The sequence below is a fragment of the Salmo trutta genome, chromosome 17 (genome assembly GCF_901001165.1).
Source record: "Salmo trutta chromosome 17, fSalTru1.1, whole genome shotgun sequence".
NCBI classification, from domain to species: domain Eukaryota; kingdom Metazoa; phylum Chordata; class Actinopteri; order Salmoniformes; family Salmonidae; genus Salmo; species Salmo trutta.
Genome location: NC_042973.1, coordinates 11,759,227 through 11,779,461, shown reverse-complemented (window position 1 = coordinate 11,779,461; position 20,235 = coordinate 11,759,227). Strand labels below are relative to the sequence as shown.

General features: G+C 43.0%; 1 protein-coding gene across 5 annotated transcripts in view; it reads left to right on the top strand.

Moving 5' to 3' along the window:
- The window catches only part of LOC115151590 (inaD-like protein), a 113,193-nt gene that overhangs the window by 8,191 nt on the left and 84,767 nt on the right, over positions 1-20,235 (top strand). For all 5 annotated transcript variants that reach the window (XM_029695649.1, XM_029695647.1, XM_029695648.1 and 2 more), the window contains exon 2: positions 17,306-17,502. In XM_029695649.1, the coding sequence (XP_029551509.1) occupies positions 17,306-17,502 (197 nt within the window). The remainder of the gene's footprint in view (positions 1-17,305; positions 17,503-20,235) is intronic.

Below are 20,235 nucleotides of genomic sequence, written 5' to 3'. Positions count from 1 at the left end.
TGGTCATCGTTGTCTCTAATTGGGGATCATATTTAAGTTGTTGTTTTTCCCACTAGTGTTTGTGGGAGATTATTTAGAGTTTATGCATGTAGCACCTCTTCGTCACGGTTTGTTGTTTTTGTTTATAGTTTGTCTGTCTTGCATAGTTTCACATAGTAATAAAGATGTGGAACGATACTCACGCTGCGCCTTGGTCTCTTTCATACGACAGCCGTGACAGCGGCCTTTCAGGTTATGTCGATATAGGGCTCGTTTTACTGTGGATATAGATACTTTTGTACCGGTTTCCTCCAGCATCTTCACAAGGTTCTTTAACTCTGCCCTGCTGTTGTTCTGGGATTGATTTGCACTTCTCGCACCAAAGTGCATTCATCTCTAGGAGACAGAACTTGTCTTCTTCCTGAGCGGTATGGCGGCTGCGTGGTCCCATGGTGTTTATACTTGTGTACTATTGTTTGTACAGATGAATGTGGTACCTTCAGGCGTCTGGAAATTGCTCCCAAGGATGAACCAGACTTGTGGAGGTCTACAATTTTTTTTCTGAGGTCTTGGCTGATTTCTTTAGATTTTCCCATGATGTCAAGCAAAGAGGCACTGAGTTTGAAGGTAGACCTTGAAATAGATCCACAGGTACACCTCCAGTTGACTCAAATGATGTCAATTAGCCTATCAGACGCTTCTAAAGCCATGACATCATTTTATGGAATTTTCCAAGCTGTTTAAAAGCACAGTCAACTTAGTGTATGTAAACTTCTGACCCACTGGATTTGTGATACAGTGAATTATAAGTGAAATAATCTGTCTGTAAACAATTGTTGGAAAAATGACTTGTGTCATGCAGAAAGTAGATGTCCTAACCGACTTGCAAAAACTATAGTTTGTTAACAAGACATTTGTGGGGTGGTTGAAAAACGAGTTTTAATGACTCCAACCTAAGTGCATGTGAACTTCTGACTTCAACTGTATATCTGACATATGTAATGCATTACTTTTGACCAGAAGTAGGCACACACTGACACACAAACACTGAGAGAGATACACACACTACACACAGACATACTCTTACTCTCTCTCTCTCGCACACACACGCGCACACACACACAGCGGCCCTTCTGAGATGAGTGATCACTAATTAAGCCAGCAGCAGCTGTCCTGCATCCCACACTGTTCCGATAGTGCTCCTTAACCGTGTGTGTGTGCGTTTGCTTGTGTGTGTGTGTGCGTGCGTGACTCAAGGTCACAAAGAGTTCATAGTTGGTATTCTTATCAAAACTAAGTTAAATATAAATGAACCATTTTTAAAGAATTTGGATTTTACCCAAATTTGATTCTAGGCCAGCTTCATACTCAGAATGTCAACAAAGCATTTCAACACTAAAATAACAATCCACCTTTGACCTTTTGCTCTCTGTGCCACTGTTTTCTGCTCAATGCAGATGTCGATCCCCAAAATCAAACAGCTGACTGAGATCAAAGCCTCTGCTGCCATCATGACCCAAATATGAAATGGTGATGGAGAAGAAAGACAGAAAAAGAGAGGAGACCCTTTGCACAGCAGTGTGTCTAGACCCTGGTTTTGATGGTGATGGAGAAGAAAGACAGAAACAGAGAGGAGACCCTTTGCACAGCAGTGTGTCTAGACCCTGGTTTTGATGGTGATGGAGAAGAAAGACAGAAACAGAGAGGAGACCCTTTGCACAGCAGTGTGTCTAGACCCTGGTTTTGATGGTGATGGAGAAGAAAGACAGAAACAGAGAGGAGACCCTTTGCACAGCAGTGTGTCTAGACCCTGGTTTTGATGGTGATGGAGAAGAAAGACAGAAACAGAGAGGAGACCCTTTCCACAGCAGTGTGTCTAGACCCTGGTTTTGATGGTGATGGAGAAGAAAGACAGAACCAGAGAGGAGACCCTTTGCACAGCAGTGTGTCTAGACCCTGGTTTTGATGGTGATGGAGAAGAAAGACAGAAGCAGAGAGGAGACCCTTTGCACAGCAGTGTGTCTAGACCCTGGTTTTGATGGTGATGGAGAAGAAAGACAGAAACAGAGAGGAGACCCTTTGCACAGCAGTGTGTCTAGACCCTGGTTTTGATGGTGATGGAGAAGAAAGACAGAAGCAGAGAGGAGACCCTTTGCACAGCAGTGTGTCTAGACCCTGGTTTTGTCAGGAACGCACACTAGAAACGACAGGTGACCAACCATGACTTTAATTATATTTATTGTTAATTTGCAGTGAATCAACAGACAAAGTGTTTTGCGTACAGCAACATGTCTATTGTTGAGGGTTGGCCGTGGGCAAGATTGGCTCTATCCCCCTTTAGTGAGAATGGGGCTCTAGGTAGAAGTCACCGATGATAGGCCTGTTGTGGAAATTCTTACACAGGGACACTCAAAGTCAATCTTAAATGAATTATTGTTTATTGTCTGCGCGCTCGAGGGGTTCCAACAAACTTGATGCACCATAGTGAACGTCTGTCAGGAGCTCTCAGGGCCGGGCGCTGAAGGCTGACTTCGGTCATCAGTTGAACGGTGTTTCCTCCGACACATTGGTGCAGCTGGCTTCCGGGTTAAGCGAGCGCGTGTTAAGAAGAACGGTTTGGCGGGTCATGTTCCGGAGGATGCATGACTCGACCTTCGCCTCTCCCGAGCCCGTTGGGGAGGTGCAGCATGAGACAAGATCGTAATCACGGGAGTAAAAAAGGGGGTAAAAAAATAAATATTGATAAATAAAATAAGTCACAGATGATAACAGATCTAGGATCAGATTACCCTACACCCTATCCTGCCCTACCCTAACCCTAACCTACCCTACCCTAACTCTAACCCTAACCCTAACTCTAACCCTAACCCTACCCTACCCTAACACTAACCCTAACTCTAACCCTACCCTATCCTACCCTATCCTACCCTACCCTAACCCTAACCCTACCCTATCCTACCCTACCCTAACCCTAACTCTAACCCTATCCTACCCTACCCTAACTCTAACCCTAACCCTATCGTACCCTACCCTAACTCTAACCCTAACTCTAACCCTACCCTAACCCTAACCCTACCCTAACTCTAACCCTAACCCTATCCTACCCTACCCTAACCCTAACTCTAACCCTATCCTACCCTACCCTACCCTAACTCTAACCCTAACTCTAACCCTATCCTACCCTACCCTACCCCTAACTCTAACCCTAACTCTAACCCTATCCTACCTTACCCTACCCTAACTCTAACCCTATCCTACCCTACCCTAACTCTAACCCTAACCCTATCCTACCCTACCCTAACACTAACACTAACCCTAACCCTATCCTACCCTAACTCTAACCCTATCCTACCCAACCCTACCCTAACCCAACCCACCCTACCCTACCCTACCCTACCCTACCCTAACCCTATCCTACCCTACCCTATCCTACCCTACCATAAGCCTAACCCTATCCAACCCTACCCTAACTCTAACCCTATCCTACACTACCCTAACTCTAACCCTATCCTACCCTAACCCTATCCTACCCTAATCCTACCCTACTCTACCCCTAACCCTATCCTACCCTACCCTAACTCTAACCCTACCCTACCCTAACTCTAACCCTACCCTAACCCTAACTCTAACCCTATCCTACCCTACCCTAACCCTAACCCTATCCTACCCTAACCCTAACCCTATCCTACCCTACCCTAACCCTAACCCTATCCTACCCTAACCCTATCCTACCCTACCCTAACTCTAACCCAGGCCGCGCAGAGATGCAAGAGATTGAATTTCACTGAGTTCACCCCATTAGTTTGCACTATATAGATCGTTGTTTCTGTGATCGAATCAACATATCAGCCCCTTTTCAATGCAACAATTTTGTTGTAAGCAGAGCCAGAGTGCAACGGAGCAGAATTGTATTGGTGGGGGTAATCCATGAGCGGTCTTCCAATCACCCGCGAGTTACCCGCGTGCCTTGTCAGATCAGAGCATAGAGCCGTGCGGTTGCACATTTGTTGATATTATTTGCTAGTTAGTGAGTTATTAGCCCAGTTCTAGATAAGTATAGGTCAGCACTGGGGAGTTACTGCTTCCTACAAGAGCACAAAATGTGTAGGCTTCATTTCAAGCTGTCTTTGAAAGCCAGTCAGGTAAAAAGATGATGACGTAATTATAGGGACAGTGTTGTATTTTGAGACAGTCTTGAGTATGTAAATAAGCAGAGGGGTAGCTTACATTGTCATGAGTTGTGCATGAGGGTCCCTGCTGACCCAGAGGACTGGGTGATCTCGCTCTCCGAGGCCAACTTCAGTAAGGTTTTTAATCTGGCACTCGTGTGGTCGGACGGCATTCCAGGGCGCGTTCTCAGAGCACGCGCAGATCAGCTGGCAGACATATTTACGGTCATTTTTAACCTCTCCTTGTCCCATTCAACAGGGCTGTAGTGGACAGGGCTGTAGTGATGCGGGTCGAGACCTTCAAGTTCCTCTATCCAAATCACTAAGGACTTAAAATGGTCCACACACACACTAACAGTCAGGAGGCTGTACAGATTTGTCATGGGCCCTCAAATCCTCAAAGGGTTCTACAGCTGCACCATTGAGAGGATCTTGACTGGCTGCATCACTGCTTAGTATGGCAACTGCACCCCCCTCGATCGAATGGCGTTACGGGGGTTGGTGCGGACAGCCATAGACTGTTCTCTCTGCTTCCACACAGCAAGCAGTACTGCTTCTATCCCCAAGCCATAAGACTGCTAAATAGATAACAAATGGCTACACGGACTATCAGCATTGTTATTCGTTCTACATTATTTTATAGTACTACTGATGTTGATTTCTGCATTGTTGGGATTTGAGTTTGCAAGAAAGGCGTTTTACTGTACTTGTGCACGTGACAATAATACTTGAAACTGAAAAAAAAAATTGTGAATATTATTTCATTGGATATTGAAACTCAGTTTATGAACTAACAGTTGTCCATAATTCTGAGGATCTCTCAATGGAAGTGTGTGATGTGTGTGGGTGTGTGTGTGTGTGTGTGTGTGGCACTGGACAGTGATGGACGAGTCTCATTAACCAGTAGATGTTGACACTGATGACCAGACACTCTAACTCCCTCTTCTCTCTATTCTTCTCTCTATTTCTCTCTCTCTCTCTCACTCACTCACTCACTCACTCACTCACTCACTCACTCACAAACGCAGCTCCTATCCCACAACTGAGTATGGATTAATGTGGACCGACCTCTCAGTCAGAGACATTGAGAGAGAGTGAGCGATGAAGAACTAATGGGGACCGACCTCTCAGTCAGAGACATTGAGAGAGAGTGAGCGATGAAGAACTAATGGGGACCGACCTCTCAGTCAGAGACATTGAGAGAGAGTGAGCGATGAAGAACTAATGGGGGCCGACCTCTCAGTCAGAGACATTGAGAGAGAGTGAGCGATGAAGAACTAATGGGGACCGACCTCTCAGTCAGAGACATTGAGAGAGAGTGAGCGATGAAGAACTAATGGGGGCCGACCTCTCAGTCAGAGACATTGAGAGAGAGTGAGCGATGAAGAACTAATGGGGACCGACCTCTCAGTCAGAGACATTGAGAGAGAGTGAGCGATGAAGAACTAATGGGGACCGACCTCTCAGTCAGAGACATTGAGAGAGAGTGAGCGATGAAGAACTAATGGGGACCGACCTCTCAGTCAGAGACATTGAGAGAGAGTGAGCGATGAAGAACTAATGGGGACCGACCTCTCAGTCAGAGACATTGAGAGAGAGTGAGCGATGAAGAACTAATGGGGGCCGACCTCTCAGTCAGAGACATTGAGAGAGAGTGAGCGATGAAGAACTAATGGGGACCGACCTCTCAGTCAGAGACATTGAGAGAGAGTGAGCGATGAAGAACTAATGGGGACCGACCTCTCAGTCAGAGACATTGAGAGAGAGTGAGCGATGAAGAAAAATACAGAGAGGAGCTACTTTTCCACTCCTCCTCTCCACGGGGTCATTCAAAGGCCCTCTTAGCCAGCTGCCTCACTAATGGTGCTTTCCCCATGAGACTTCCACCACACCAGTGGGCCACCAGTGTTTTTTGTTAATGTCAGCTCTAGTGTTATGGTGTTTCCATCAGTCGTGACACTACAGAATTGTGGCGAGCAGAATCAACAACCTCTGCATCATTCAAGACTGTTGCTTTGTGACAAGGTGTTGAAGTCCACAGTTAGACATTATTATTTAAATGTCAGCTGAAAAGTACCAGTGGCCTGAGACATGGCCCAGTGAGACACGGGTGCTGACCCGCGCGGATGGAAACAGAAAAGTCTGAGACTTTTGTGTAGAAAAAATTCACCATAAGGGCCTTCAAACCTATGCTTTCGTCCGAAATAGCACCCTATTCCCTACAGTATGTAGTGCACTACATTCAACCAGCCCCCATAGGGCTGTGGTCAAAAGTAGTGCACTATATAGACAATAGGTTGCCATTTGTGATGCACCCCTGGTTATACCTGTATACCCTTATTCCCTTACTTATGACAGCTCTGTGGTCTCAACTAGGGCTGTTGCAGTGACCGTATTACCACCACACCAGCGTTCACGAGTTGTGAAGGCAGTCAAATTCCACATGATCGTTTAGTCACGGTAATTAGGCTTCCCCAAGCTCTGATGCTGCTGATGGTCATTAGTAGCCTACCAAACTTGCTATCTGCCTGGTTCTCAGCACTCTAAACGTGCTAACTGCCTGGTACTCTAACCCTCTAATCAATGCAAATGTATTCGAAAATTGAATCAAACACTTCATGAGAGCCCATGAGCACATGTTGCACAACATTTCAATAGGCTATGCAATTGCGCGAGAAAACAAGTGATGGCTTCTACTAAAAAGAAGAGAATCAGCTTTCTATAGGCTATGGCTACTATATTTATTTTTTAACTTTCCTAATATTTAGCACATTGCTTATATTTACAATAGGATTATAGCCTACATGGCTGGCATGAAAATAAACCACGGGGAAAAGCATCCTCCATTCACTATTAGATGATAGATGATGTGTATTTTTTCCGCTGCCCCTGTTTCGATACAGGTGCATGATAATGGTCCATTCTAAATCCCAAAAAATTCACACATTTTATTTATTACAGGTAAAGACAAGATTAAATCAAGAATAGTCTGATGGGTGACAATATTAGCCTATTACTTGTGAATTATATATTATCACTTGTGAATGATGCCCAGCATAAGAAACAATGTCTTTTTTGTGACTTTTTCTAATCATAGTCGCACACCTCATGTAGCCTAACCCATAGACCTATATGTTTAATAAGGTTAGTATCACACCTCATGTAGACTAGCCCATAGGCCTATATGTTTTAATAAGGTTTGTATCACACCTCATGTAGCCTAACCCATAGACCTATATGTTTTAATAAGGTTAGTATCACACCTCATGTAGACTAGCCCATAGGCCTATATGTTTTAATAAGGTTTGTATCACACCTCATGTAGCCTAGCCCATAGGCCTATATGTTTTAATAAGGTTTGTATCACAACTAAAGTGGCCAAATAACTTGTTAAAATGAAGCACATTAATCCGCTTTACAAGGGGTGTAGAGCCTAACTGGCATATATAAGCAGCGTGGGAGTTTCACGTTTGGGGAAGACAATTTTCACCATTAAAACGCACCTTTATAATAAAAGCATTACGTGCATAATTGCATTTGCGGTCACTTGATAATGGTGTTTTCCACTAATGGAACATTTGCGCTTATAGCTTATTACTATGTGCGCATTCCTGCGCTTATAATGTGAAGAAATAGCCTAATAGTTTATCAACATTTTAAGCTAAACGTTCTGATCTGTTGCGTCAGCCACATTGCGTGAATTGTTTTTTTAATACTAGTGGTTGTATTCATTTAGGATCTATCGCATCCCACAATTGTCCCAGACTATGTTTGGAATATTTATTTATTGTACAGATATTTATTTATTGTGGTCAACATTTGTACTATGGGGGATAGTAGATTGACATAGGCTAGTGCTTTTGCTGTTCATTAGGCCTACTCATCTTGTTGGCGGACGAAAAGTGTGTGCAGTTCTTCCAATATCTTCAATATGCACCTTGGAATTGGATAAGGATTACGCAGTTGCCTCCCTGATGTGTCTTTCTTCACTTGTAGCCTGTGAGAAAGACCCAATCACGTGATCGAGTGCGCAGCATTCAGGGAGAAGGCCGCAAAAGGCATGGATTTTTTTAGGGATTCATTACGGCCACACAAAGCGGATGCCGCTGTGAAATTCTAGGCATTATCAAGAGCTTGTTAAATTGTGAATGAGAGACTGATGTATTGTGTACAGCCATATAGCCCAACGTTTGTAGAACAACTGAAGTTATATGAATAACTCTAAATTAAGCATATAGGAGGATCTATTTCTTTGTTAACCGCTCATCACAGAATAGCTGGCATGTGTGCACGCCCTCAAATCGTTTGGAGAAAATATAATTTATATTTTATTCAGCTTTGTTCAATTGTATTCTTCATACTATATAATAATGCCACGGAATTCTAAGCAAATCTTCTCTGCTAAATGAAATAGTGTAGCCCACAGCCATATGGCATAGCCAGATCAGGGCTACAACCTTATTTAACTAGGCAAGTCAGTTAAGAACAAATTCTTATTTACAATGACGGCCTACCAGAAGGCAAAAGGCCTCCTGCGGAGAAGGGGGCTGGGGTTAAAAATGTAAAATAAAAATAAAATATAGGACAAAACACACATCACGACAAGAGAGACACGACCCTCCTCTCTATCCGTTGTGTATGGTCCTCACGTTGAGGCCACACACTTTAGTAGCCTAGTCCAGATGGAGGAGTGCTGATCTAGGATCAGCTGCCCCCATGTCCATGTGGTCATATTCATTATGATCTAAAAAGCAAGACAGGTCCTAGATCAGCCCTGAGATGCTTTATGAATATGGGCCCAAATTGGTATGTGCTTTAGCCAACTCCCCTGACTCCTAAACTGACCACATACCAGTTTTAATAGTAAATATTAAGTCATAATTTCAATATCTCAACATAATTCATAATTTGGTTGTTAAAGATATTGGATGGAGTTATGGATTTTTATTTTCCTAAGCCCAAGTGACGTGTCATTAATACCACTGAACGTTTTAAACCGCTCCTAATAAAACGTTCTGGCAATGTTTCTGCGGTTGTTGTTAATGGGCTATGCTGGTTATCGGTTCGGACCAGTTCCCTGCACTTTACACCTCTATGTTCACAATCTTCCCTTTCTCACTATCCCCCATCTTGCTACATTTCTCTGCCTGCCTTCTTTCCGGTCTCCCCTTTCTCAACTCATCCACTTTCTTCTACCTCTCCCTCTTTCTTTCCCTTTAGTTTCTCTGTCTTTCTCCCTCTCAACTCACCACCCTCGATCTCTTTTCCCCTCTTCCTACTTTTCTCCACATTTACTATGACAAAGGTCTCTCTCCCTCTTTTCCCTCCTTCCCTGCCTCTTTTCTCCTGTTCTCTCATCCTACTTTTTTTGTTTTCTCAACCCATCCACACGTACTACCTCTAAAGTTGCTCTCTCTCTTCCTCTTTTCCCTCGTTCCCTCCGTTTCTGACCTCCTTTATGCTCATGGAGTGTTTCTCTCCCCCTCCTTTTTATCGGTTGGAATTGATGAACCTCATGGGACTTTTAATTACTCTTCTCATAGCGTGACAGGAATGAAAGCCTTCTCTCTCGCTCTCTCTGTGTCTCTCCCTCCCTCCCTCTTTCCTTTCTCTTTGTCTCTCTCTTTCACTCCCTCCCGTTCTCTCTCTTTTCCCCTCTCTCACCACTGTAAAAAAGAAATAGCCCTCAATGTTTTTATTTTCCATCTCTGTTCTCTCACCTTCCTCTCTCTCGCCCCCTCCTTCTCTAAGTGCCTAAAGAAAGTATTCACACCCCTTGTTCTTAAAGCCTGAATTTAAAATTTATTAAATTGTCCTCAACCCAATTGAGATGGTTTGGGATGAGTTGGACCGCAGAGTGAAGGAAAAGCATCCAACAAGTGCTCAGCATATGTTGGAACTCCTTCAAGACTCTTGGAAGCTGGTTGAGAGAACGCCAAGAGTGTACAAAGCTGTCAAGGCAAAGGGTGGCTACTTTTAAGAATCTCAAATATAAAATATATTTTGATTTGTTTAACACTTTTTTGGTTACTACATGATTCCATACGTGTTATTTCATAGTTTTGATGTCTTCACTATTATTATACAATGTAGAAAATTGTAAAAATAAAGAAAAACCCTTGAATGAGTAGGTGTGTCCACACTTTTGACTGGTACTGTATGTATTTTATTTTTTTATGTTTACTAATTAATTACAAATGAAAAGCTGAAATGTCTTCAGTCAATAAGTGTTCAACCCCGTTGTTATGGCAAGCCTAAATAGGTTCAGGAGTAAAAATATGCTTTAAAAAGTAGTCATATAATAAGTTGCATGGACTCACTCTGTGTACACAATAGTGTTTAACATGATTTTTTAATCTCTGTACCCCACACATACAATTATCTGCAAGGTCCTTCAGCCGAGTAGTGAATTTCAACCACAGATTCAATCACAAAGACCAAAGAGGTTTTTCAATGCCTCGCAAAGAAGGGCACCTATTGGTAGATTGGTAAAAAAAAAGACATTGAGTATCGCTTTGAGCATGGTGAAGTTATTAATTGCACTTTGGATGGTGTATTAATACACCCAGTCAGTAGAAAAATCAAGGCGTACTTCCTAACTAAGTTGCCGGAGAGGAAGGAAACCGTTCAGGGATTTCACCTTGAGACCAATGGTGACTTTAAAACAGTTTGAGAATGTAATGGCTGTGATAGGAGAAAACTGAGGATGGATCAACAACATTGTAGTTACTCCACAATACTAGCTTAATTGACAGAGTGAAAAGAAGGAAGCCTGTACAGAATAAAAATATTCCAAAACATGCATCCTGTTTGCATCAAGGCACTAAAGTGATACTGCAAATAATGTGGCAAAGCAATTAACTTTTTGTCCTCAATACAAAGTGTTATGTTTGGGGCAAATCTAATATAACACATTACTGAGTACCACTCTCCATCATTTCAAGCATAGTGGTGGCTGCATCATGTTATGGGTATGCTTGTAATCGTTAAGGACTGGAGTTTTTCAGGATAAAAAATGAACGCAATGTAGTTAAGCACAGGCAAAATCCTAGAGGAAAACCTTGTTCAGTCTGCTTTCCATCAGGACACTGGGAGATGAACCTTTCAGCAGGATAATTACCTAAAACACAAGGCCAGATCTACACTGGAGTTGCTGACCCTGAAGGCAGTGCATGTTCCTGAGTGGCCGGGTTACAGTTTTGACTATAAAATATAAACGCATCATTTAAAGTGTTGGTCCCCTTGTTTCATGAGCTGAAATAAAAGATCCCAGAAATTGAAAATATGCACAAAAAGCTTATTTCTCTCAAATTTTGTGCACAAATTTGTTTACATCCCTGTTAATGAGCATTTCTCCTTTGCCAAGATAATCCATCCACCTGACAGGTGTGGCATATCAAGAAGCAGATTAAACAGCATGATCATTACACAGGTGCACCTTTTGCTGGGGACAATAAAAGGCAACTCTAAATTGTGCAGTTTTGTCACACAACACAATGCCACAGATGTCTCAAGTTTTGAGGGAGCGTGCAATTGGCATGCTGACTGCAGGAATGTCCACCAGAGCTTTTGCCAGAGAATTGAACATTAAATTCTCTACCATAAGGTGCCTCCAACGTCGTTTTAGAGAATTTGGCAGTACGTCCAACCGGCCTCACAACCGCAGACCACGTGTAACCACACCAACCCAGGATCTCCACATCCGGCTTCTTCACTTGGGGGATCATCTGAGACCAGCCATCCGGACAGCTAATGGAACTGTGGGATTGCACAACCAAAGAATTTCTGCACAAACGGTCAGTAACTGTCTCAGGGAAGCTTATCTACAGTGCATTCGGAAAGTATTCAGACCCCTTGACTTTCTCCTAATTCCTAATTGTTTTCCCTCATCAATCTACACACAAGACCCCATTACGACAAAGCAAAAACGGGTTTTTAGAAATGTTTTTAAATGTATACAAAAACAAAAATAGAATTATCACATTTACATAAGAATTCAGACCCTTTACTTTGTAGAAGCACCTTTGACAGTGATTACAGTCTTGAGTCTTCTTGGGTATGATGCTACAAGCTCCCATTCTTCTCTGCAGATCCTCTCAAGCTCTGTCAGGTTGGATGGGGAGTGTCGCTGCACACCTATTTTCAGGTCTCTCCAGAGATGTTCGATCGAGTTCAAGTTCGGGCTCTGGCTGGGCCACTCAAGAGCATTCAGAGACTTTTCCCGAAGCCACTCCTGCGTTGTCTTGGCTGTGTGCTTAGGGATGTTGTCCTGTTTGAAGGTGAACATTTGCCCCCAGTCTGAGGTCCTGAGCGCTCTGGAGCAGGTTTTCATCAAGGATCTCTCTGTACTTTGCTCCGTTAACCTTTCCCTCGATCCTGACTATTCTCCCAGTCCCTGCCGCTGACAAACATTCCCACAGCATGATGCTGCCGTCACCATGTTTCACCGTAGGGATGGTGCCAGGTTTCCTCCAGACGTGACGCTTGGCATTCATCAGACCAGAGAATCTTGTTTCTCATGGTTTGAGAGTCCTTTAGGTGTCTTTTGGCTGTCATGTGGCTTTTACTGAGGAGTGGCTTCCGTCTGGCCACTCTACCATAAAGGCCTGATTGGTGGAGTGCTGCAGAGATGGTTGTCCTTCTGGAAGGTTCTCCCATCTCCACAGAGGAACTCTGGAGCTCTGTCAGAGTGACCATTGGGTTCTTGGTCACCTCCCTGACCAAGGCCCTTCTCCCCTGATTGCTCAGTTTGGCCTGGTGGCCAGCTCTAAGAAGAGTCTAGCTGGTTCCAAACTTCTTTCATTTAAGAATGATGGAGGCCACTGTGTTCTTGACCACCTTTAATGCTGTAGAAATATTTTGGTACCCTTTCCCAGATCTGTGCCTCGACACAATCCTGCCTCGGAGCTCTACGGACAATTCCTTCGACCTCATGGCTTGGTTTTTGCTCTGACATGAACTGTCAACTGTGGGACCGGCGTGTGCCTTTCCAAATCATGTCCAATCAAGTTGTAGAAACATCTCAATGATGATCAATAGAAACAGGATGCACCTGAGCTCAATTTCGAATCTCATAGCAAAGGGTCTGAATACTTATGTAAGTAAGGTATCTTTGTTTTTATTTTTAATTAAAAAAATATGAAAACCTGTTTTCGCTTTGTCATTATGGTTTGTTGTGTGTAGATAGATTTTTTTTAAATTAAATCAATTTTAGAAAAAGGCTGTAACAAAACAAAATGTGGAAAAGGGGAAGGGGTCTGAATACTTTCCGAATGCACTGTACGTTCTCGTCGTCCACACCAACATCTTGACCTTACTGCAGTTCGGCGTCGTAACCGACTTCAGTGGACAAATGCTCACCTTCGATGGCTGATGGCACGCTGGAGAAGTGTGCTCCTCACGGATGAATCACAGTTTCAACTGTATCACATGTATGGCGTCGTGTGGGTGAGCGGTTTGCCATTGTCAACGTTGTGAACAGAGTGCACCATGGTGACATTAGGGTTATGGTATGGGCAGGCATAAGCTATGGATAACTAACACAACTGCATTTTATCGATGGCAATTTGAATGCACAGAGATACCGTGACGAGATCATAAGGCCCGTTGTCGTACCATTCATCTGCCGCCTTCACTTCATGTTTCAGCATAATAATGCACGACCCCATGTCACAAGGATCTGTACATGATTCCTGGAAGCTGAACATGTCCCAGTTCTTCCATAACCTCCATTCTCACCAGACATGTCACCCATTAAGCATGTTTGGGATGCTCTGGATCAACGTGTACGACAGAGTGTTCCAGTTCCCTTCCAATATCCAGCAACTTCGCACAGCCATTGAAGAGGAGTGGGACAACATTTATTTAACCTTTATTTAACTAGGCAAGTCAGTTAAGAACAAATTCTTATTTACAATGACGGCCTACCCTGGCCAAACCCGGACGACACTAGGCCAATTGTGCACCGCCCTATGGGACTCCCAATCATGACCGGATGTGATACAGCCTGGATTCAAACCAGGGTCTGTAGTGACGCCTCTTGCACTGAGATGCAGTGCCTTAGAACGCTGCGCCACTCGGGAGCTACAGTCCAGGTGTGGAAAGCTCTTAGAGACTTACCCAGAAAGACTCACAGCTCTAATCGCTGCCAACGGTGCTTCTACAAAGTATTGACTCGGGAGTGAATACTTATGTAAATTAGATATTTCTGTGTTTCATTTTCAATACATTTCCCAAAATTTCTAAAACATGTTTTCATTTTGTTATTTATGGGATATTGTGTGTAGATATGTGAGGAAAAAATTATTTAATCAATTTTAAATTCAGGCTGTAACACAACAAATGTTGGAATAAATCAAGGAGTATGAATACTTTCTGAAGGCACTGTATCTCTCGCTCTCTTGCCCTTTCATGTTTACTGTGTGACAGCTGCAGGTTTTGAATCAAAACAGGAGTTGGAACACTATGCTGGGCAGAAACACAAAGAAAGAGAGAGGGGGGAGGAGAAAGAGAGGAAGGGGGGGTCTGAGCCAAATAAAGAGCTGTATATACAGTACCTCTGCTGATTGGACGATTGGGTGATGGATAAACGATGTGAGTTGGATTGGGGAATCGCTGTGCAATGGATTGGGTGGAAGAGTGGCTTTTTACAAGGTGTTGCAGCACCTTTCACAAACATGCACACACACACAGCGTACATGCACAGGGGTTGTTTGATCAGAAGATTTGAATCTCATCTTTTGATTGGCAGCTGCCTTTGAGGGTCATCTAATATGATCCTTTCATGAAAGATGGGCAGATCTTAAATGGGGGACACACACAGAGGAGTTTAAGTCAGGACCTCCGCTCTACCCAGACCTTTAGCTGTGGACAGAGAGGGGAAGAGCAAAGATAGAGAGGGAGGAGAAATAAGAGAGGAAGAGCAAATACGATAGGAGAATAAAGTGAGTTACAGGTGAGATTGGAGAAGAGGGGGAGGACTGATAAAATAGGGGAAGAGGGGGAGGACAGATAAGATAGAAGAGAGAGAGGACAGATAAGATAGAAGAAAGGGAGGACAGATAAGATAGAAGAGAGAGAGGACAGATAAGATAGGAGAAGAGAGAGAGGACAGATAAGATAGGGAGGACAGATAAGATAGAAGAAAGGGAGGACAGATAAGATAGAAGAGAGAGAGGACAGATAAGATAGGAGAAGAGAGAGAGGACAGATAAGATAGGGAGGACAGATAAGATAGAAGAAAGGGAGGACAGATAAGATAGGAGAAGAGAGAGAGGACAGATAAGAGACGTGTGGTCAGCCAGGCCGCCCCTCTCCCTAAACCGGAGGATTACAGAAAATAACAGCTAGTGTAGGAGCCTTTCTACAGTAATCTAGGGCTCGGCGATATGGCCAAAATATCATATCACTGTATTTTAAAAAAATGTGTATTTTGTACATTTTCTTTATGAGTGGTGTGTGACCCTAGGCTGCATTCTCACCAGACATGTCACCCATAAAGCATGTTTGGGATTCTCTGGATTGATGTGTACGACAGCGTGTTCCAGTTCCAAATTCAAAGTGATTTCAATGGGTCTTTCTCCATTCTGATTTGTTTTATACTGTTCAAAAAAAAAAAAAAAAAAAATCTGCATTTCCTGCATTCATTTGAGATCATTTCCACACTGCCACATATGGCTGCATGATATTAGCAAAACATCTAGGCCTTATTTTTAACGAAATTTTGCAATTGTGATATGACTTTAAACAAAAAACGCTTGGGTGAACTGTTGGAATCCTGGAAATAGAATGATTATTATAATTCTATAGTTAGAATATATTAGTGGACACTTTGAATACAGTGTTGTTTGACATGACAACGAATGAAAATGCCAGAGAGGAGTTATTGTGACAGTATAGGAACCAAATTGTTGGTCAGTGTTTCCTAGGGGACCCTATAATCTTTGGCTACATTAAATGTTTTCTCATAGCTACTTCATGTAGCTAACATATTTATGCTTTGCCTAATCCTCTTTGGTTTAGAAAATACTGTTACACAAACAACTAGCTGATTTAGTCCTCACCATCACTGGTATAATCAGGCTGTATAGCCAGCTACATTTGCTCTGACTCAGTACATTTATTAGCTAGCCAGCTAACTTGTTATTAGCATTAGTGGCTAACAGGTTTTAGCCACAATTTGCTAAGAAAAGACAAACTAGCTGTTTGCAGATGTAAGAAACACCAACTGATAGTGTAATTATAGAACGCTTGTGGATTTATATTAAGATGCGAAGTGGAAACGGCATCGTTGTCATCAACACAAGTGTCTCCTGGTCAAACAACAACAAATACGCTCCTTGTGTGAAAGGGGGCGAGGCAAGGTCTGTATGGAAAGTGGCATGGAGAGGGAGAGAGAGAGCGGAGAGAGAGAGCGGAGAGAGACGACTCAAGTAGCAAAGTAAATTATAAAAAATGGATGTTACACAGGGCTTACCACATTTAACAAACCAAACATTCAAATACCATTATAGAAGGTAAAGTAAAAACCCAAACCGGTCCGTGCATCAATACTGGTATAAAGTAAAATACGGTATACAGCCCAGCCCTACAGTAACCTGGCACCTGTGTAGCTCTATCAGAACTACAGCAGGACTCAGACACAGCCCTGGGGTTCCCCAGAATGGATTGAAGATTACATTGGATGTACCATGCCATCTATTTAACACAAAGTGACTTGAATACTGCAATTATAGGGATTATTGCATAGCAGAACCAGCTAGCATTATAAAACTAGAAAGCAGAGCTTAGATTTTAGCTAGAGAGCGGAGATGAACCTGCTCTGTGTATTGGAGGCAGTCCAGGGCCTCCTCGGTCAGAGTTGGGAGATATTGTAATAATTGCCCTCATGTTTAATGGAACAGCCAGGGTATTCCACCGACTGGACAGGTCAAATAGACTCATCACAGGAAAGAAAAATAAGAAACTTGTGTGTGTGTGTCACCTACAGGTGTCTATGTCCAGTATCCAGTCAGGGTGATTTCCTTTAAGAAATGTTCTGGTGTGTGTGTGAAACTAGATGTATGGTTTGGCGCTGTTCTCTTTCACATGTAACTCTCTTCAACACTGAAACATAGAGCATTAGAACTAACACCTCTCTTTTGCTCCTGTCCCTCCAGAGCGGATCAGGTTGCGTTACGGGGAGCTGCGCGGGGAGCTGCTGTGTGTGGAGCTGGACAGGGAGCGCCAGGGCCTGGGTCTGAGCCTGGCGGGGAACAAGGACCGCTCCTGCCTCAGCATCTTCGTGGTAGGCATCAGCCCTGGGGGCCCCGCCGCCAAGGACGGACGCATCCGCATAGGGGACGAGCTGCTGGAGGTGAAGGGGGGCCACACCTAAACACTCAACTGGTGATGTCGACTCATAACCCGCAGGGGGCTTTAGGGTCATGAAATATTGTGTGGATGAAGTGTGGGTGGGTTGAATATAGAGTAAACAATGCATTAAAAAGCCATGAATGTCTAATTACTGTGCAGTTGATATCTATAGGATACACTGAGGTTTTTATTTTGTTCTTTGTATCTGACGTTAGTGTGTCGCCTCAGCTTGGGGCCTAACTGAGGCATGACAAATACACACCAGCTGACAAATACACACCAGCTGACAAATACACACCAGCTGACAAATACACACCAGCTGACAAATACACACCAGCTGTCAAATACACACCAGCTGACAAATACACACCAGCTGACAAATACACACCAACTGACAAATACACACCAGCTGACAAATACACACCAGCTGACAAATACACACCAGCTGTCAAATACACACCAGCTGACAAATACACACCAGCTGACAAATACACACCAGCTGACACAGGGGCGGAAATCCCGGGGGACATGACCCGGGGGACATGACCCCCCCATCCTGGGAAAAATATGATTTGTCCCCCCCAATATATCACTGAAACATAACTATGTAATTTAAATAATATTAATAATACGCAATGAAAGCAATTGTGCTGATTATAGACACTTAATAGCGCGTTTTTAAGTTTCAAAAGATTGCAACGCCCCCACCCTTTGCCTCACAATGGTTTGATCCACTGCCAGTTCCTTAGCTTGCTAGGTAACAGAGAGGTCGTATCTACTGTCTGAAAGGCACTCAATGCACGTAACTGATGTGAGGTTAATCCTGTCAATCGCGCACACACACTAGCTGAATATGCAGAGCTAGCGCGCAAATATTAACTATTAAGCTAGCTAGTACCTATTCCAGTTATGTGGCGTCGTCAAAGATGGAATCAGCATTCAGATGATGTAAGTTAGTTCTTCAAAGTCCCTGTGATAAGGTTAGCGATAAACTGAAATCCAAACTGAACAGAACTACACTCTCTTCTACCATTGTCTTAAATATATTTAATGGTCTCGTTGCAAAAGCTAAATTGTCGTAAGTGAACTTTTATTTATTTATTTTATTTCACCTTTATTTAACCCGGGTAGCAAAGATTATAGCAAACACCACTGAAACTGAATTGGTGCTCGCTAGCTTTGCAAATTCAGCTATTGTTGGAAGCCAGCCAATATGAAACAAACTATTAAAATTACAAAAGGTTGCAGCATATGTTGTGTAAATGGTGAACTCATACAGCTGTCAACTCTTGTCATTTTAATCCGTTTCACATTTGCTAGCTACCTTTTAGATCGAAGCCCAAATAGAATGATTGAAGATGATAGAAGCCCATCTCCTACTGTAAATAACCTACACACTGTGTGTGTGTAGCCAGCCAGCCAGGTAGAAAAATGGCAGAAAAATAAAAGACGGACATCTGAGTATTTTTCAGTCCACCAAAACGCAAAGTAAGAACCCTAGTAGCCTAATAAGACTAGTTGATAAAATGTTCATAAGAAAGAAATGAAATTCTAATGGAAATGTTTCACAATGATGTCATTGGGCAGAGCAGGCAACAGATGGCACACAGACAGCAGAGTTGGGGACAGATATGCAGGGACAGACTGGCAGAGACAGGGAGTCTCAGGTAAGTTTGTTGAGTCTTTGTTTGGCAACATTATGAAAGGTTCTCAAATTTTTTGACTTGTAAAATAGGAACATAATTGGAAAATGCCATGGATGCCCCCACTATCAACTTAAACTGGTGACTGAACTAAGATTTGTTAAAGGCAATGGTATTGCTGTTGTGATTAGTTGTGTAGTTTTGGGTACCGGTAGTTAGGAGTACGGCAAACACCTTATTTCTTTGGTTCCTCAATATACATTTACCATATTACAATGTAGGCTATGTGTTACAGCACTACTTTTGGTGTCCCCCTCAGGAATTGCTCTTGAGAAAATGTCATGTAATTGTCCCCTCCAAAGTTGATATCAGATTTTTGCCAATGGGCTGACAAATACACACCAGCTGACAAATACACACCAGCTGACAAACACACACCAGCTGTCAAATACACACCAGCTGACAAATACACACCAGCTGACAAATACACACCAGCTGACAAACACACACCAGCTGTCAAACACACACCAGCTGACAAACACACACCAGCTGTCAAATACACACCAGCTGACAAATACACACCAGCTGACAAATATTTTTGGGAAACCTGGGATGAAAAAGTTAACATCAATCCACTGAGGAAAAAATGAGTTTAATTCAATAAGAGAAAAGCTGTGAAATGGAGAGTTGAAAATAAATAGGAGGAGGGCCAGAACAGTAGTCTAATGTTTGGGAAAGATTTGGTGAATAGCAGAGGATGATAGCAGTGCCGGCTATGTTATGTAGGCTGTAATGATTGTGAGGCGCTATACAAATCCAACAGTCACAAGACGGCGACTTCAAAATGGCAGGTCAAGGGAAATGTACCCATAGGCGGGGCGTGAGTTTCCAGTTTGGAGGTGCTAATTTTCACCATAAAAATGCGTATTTTATAATAAAGCATTCCATTCATTATAACATTTGCAGACTTATGTAAGATAGTCTACTATTCATAATGTGATGAGAATATTGGATAGTCATAATTTAGGCAAGAAAGACCTTTCAATGTATGGCTGAGTGCGTAGTGGCATGGATTAGGCCTAGGTTATAGG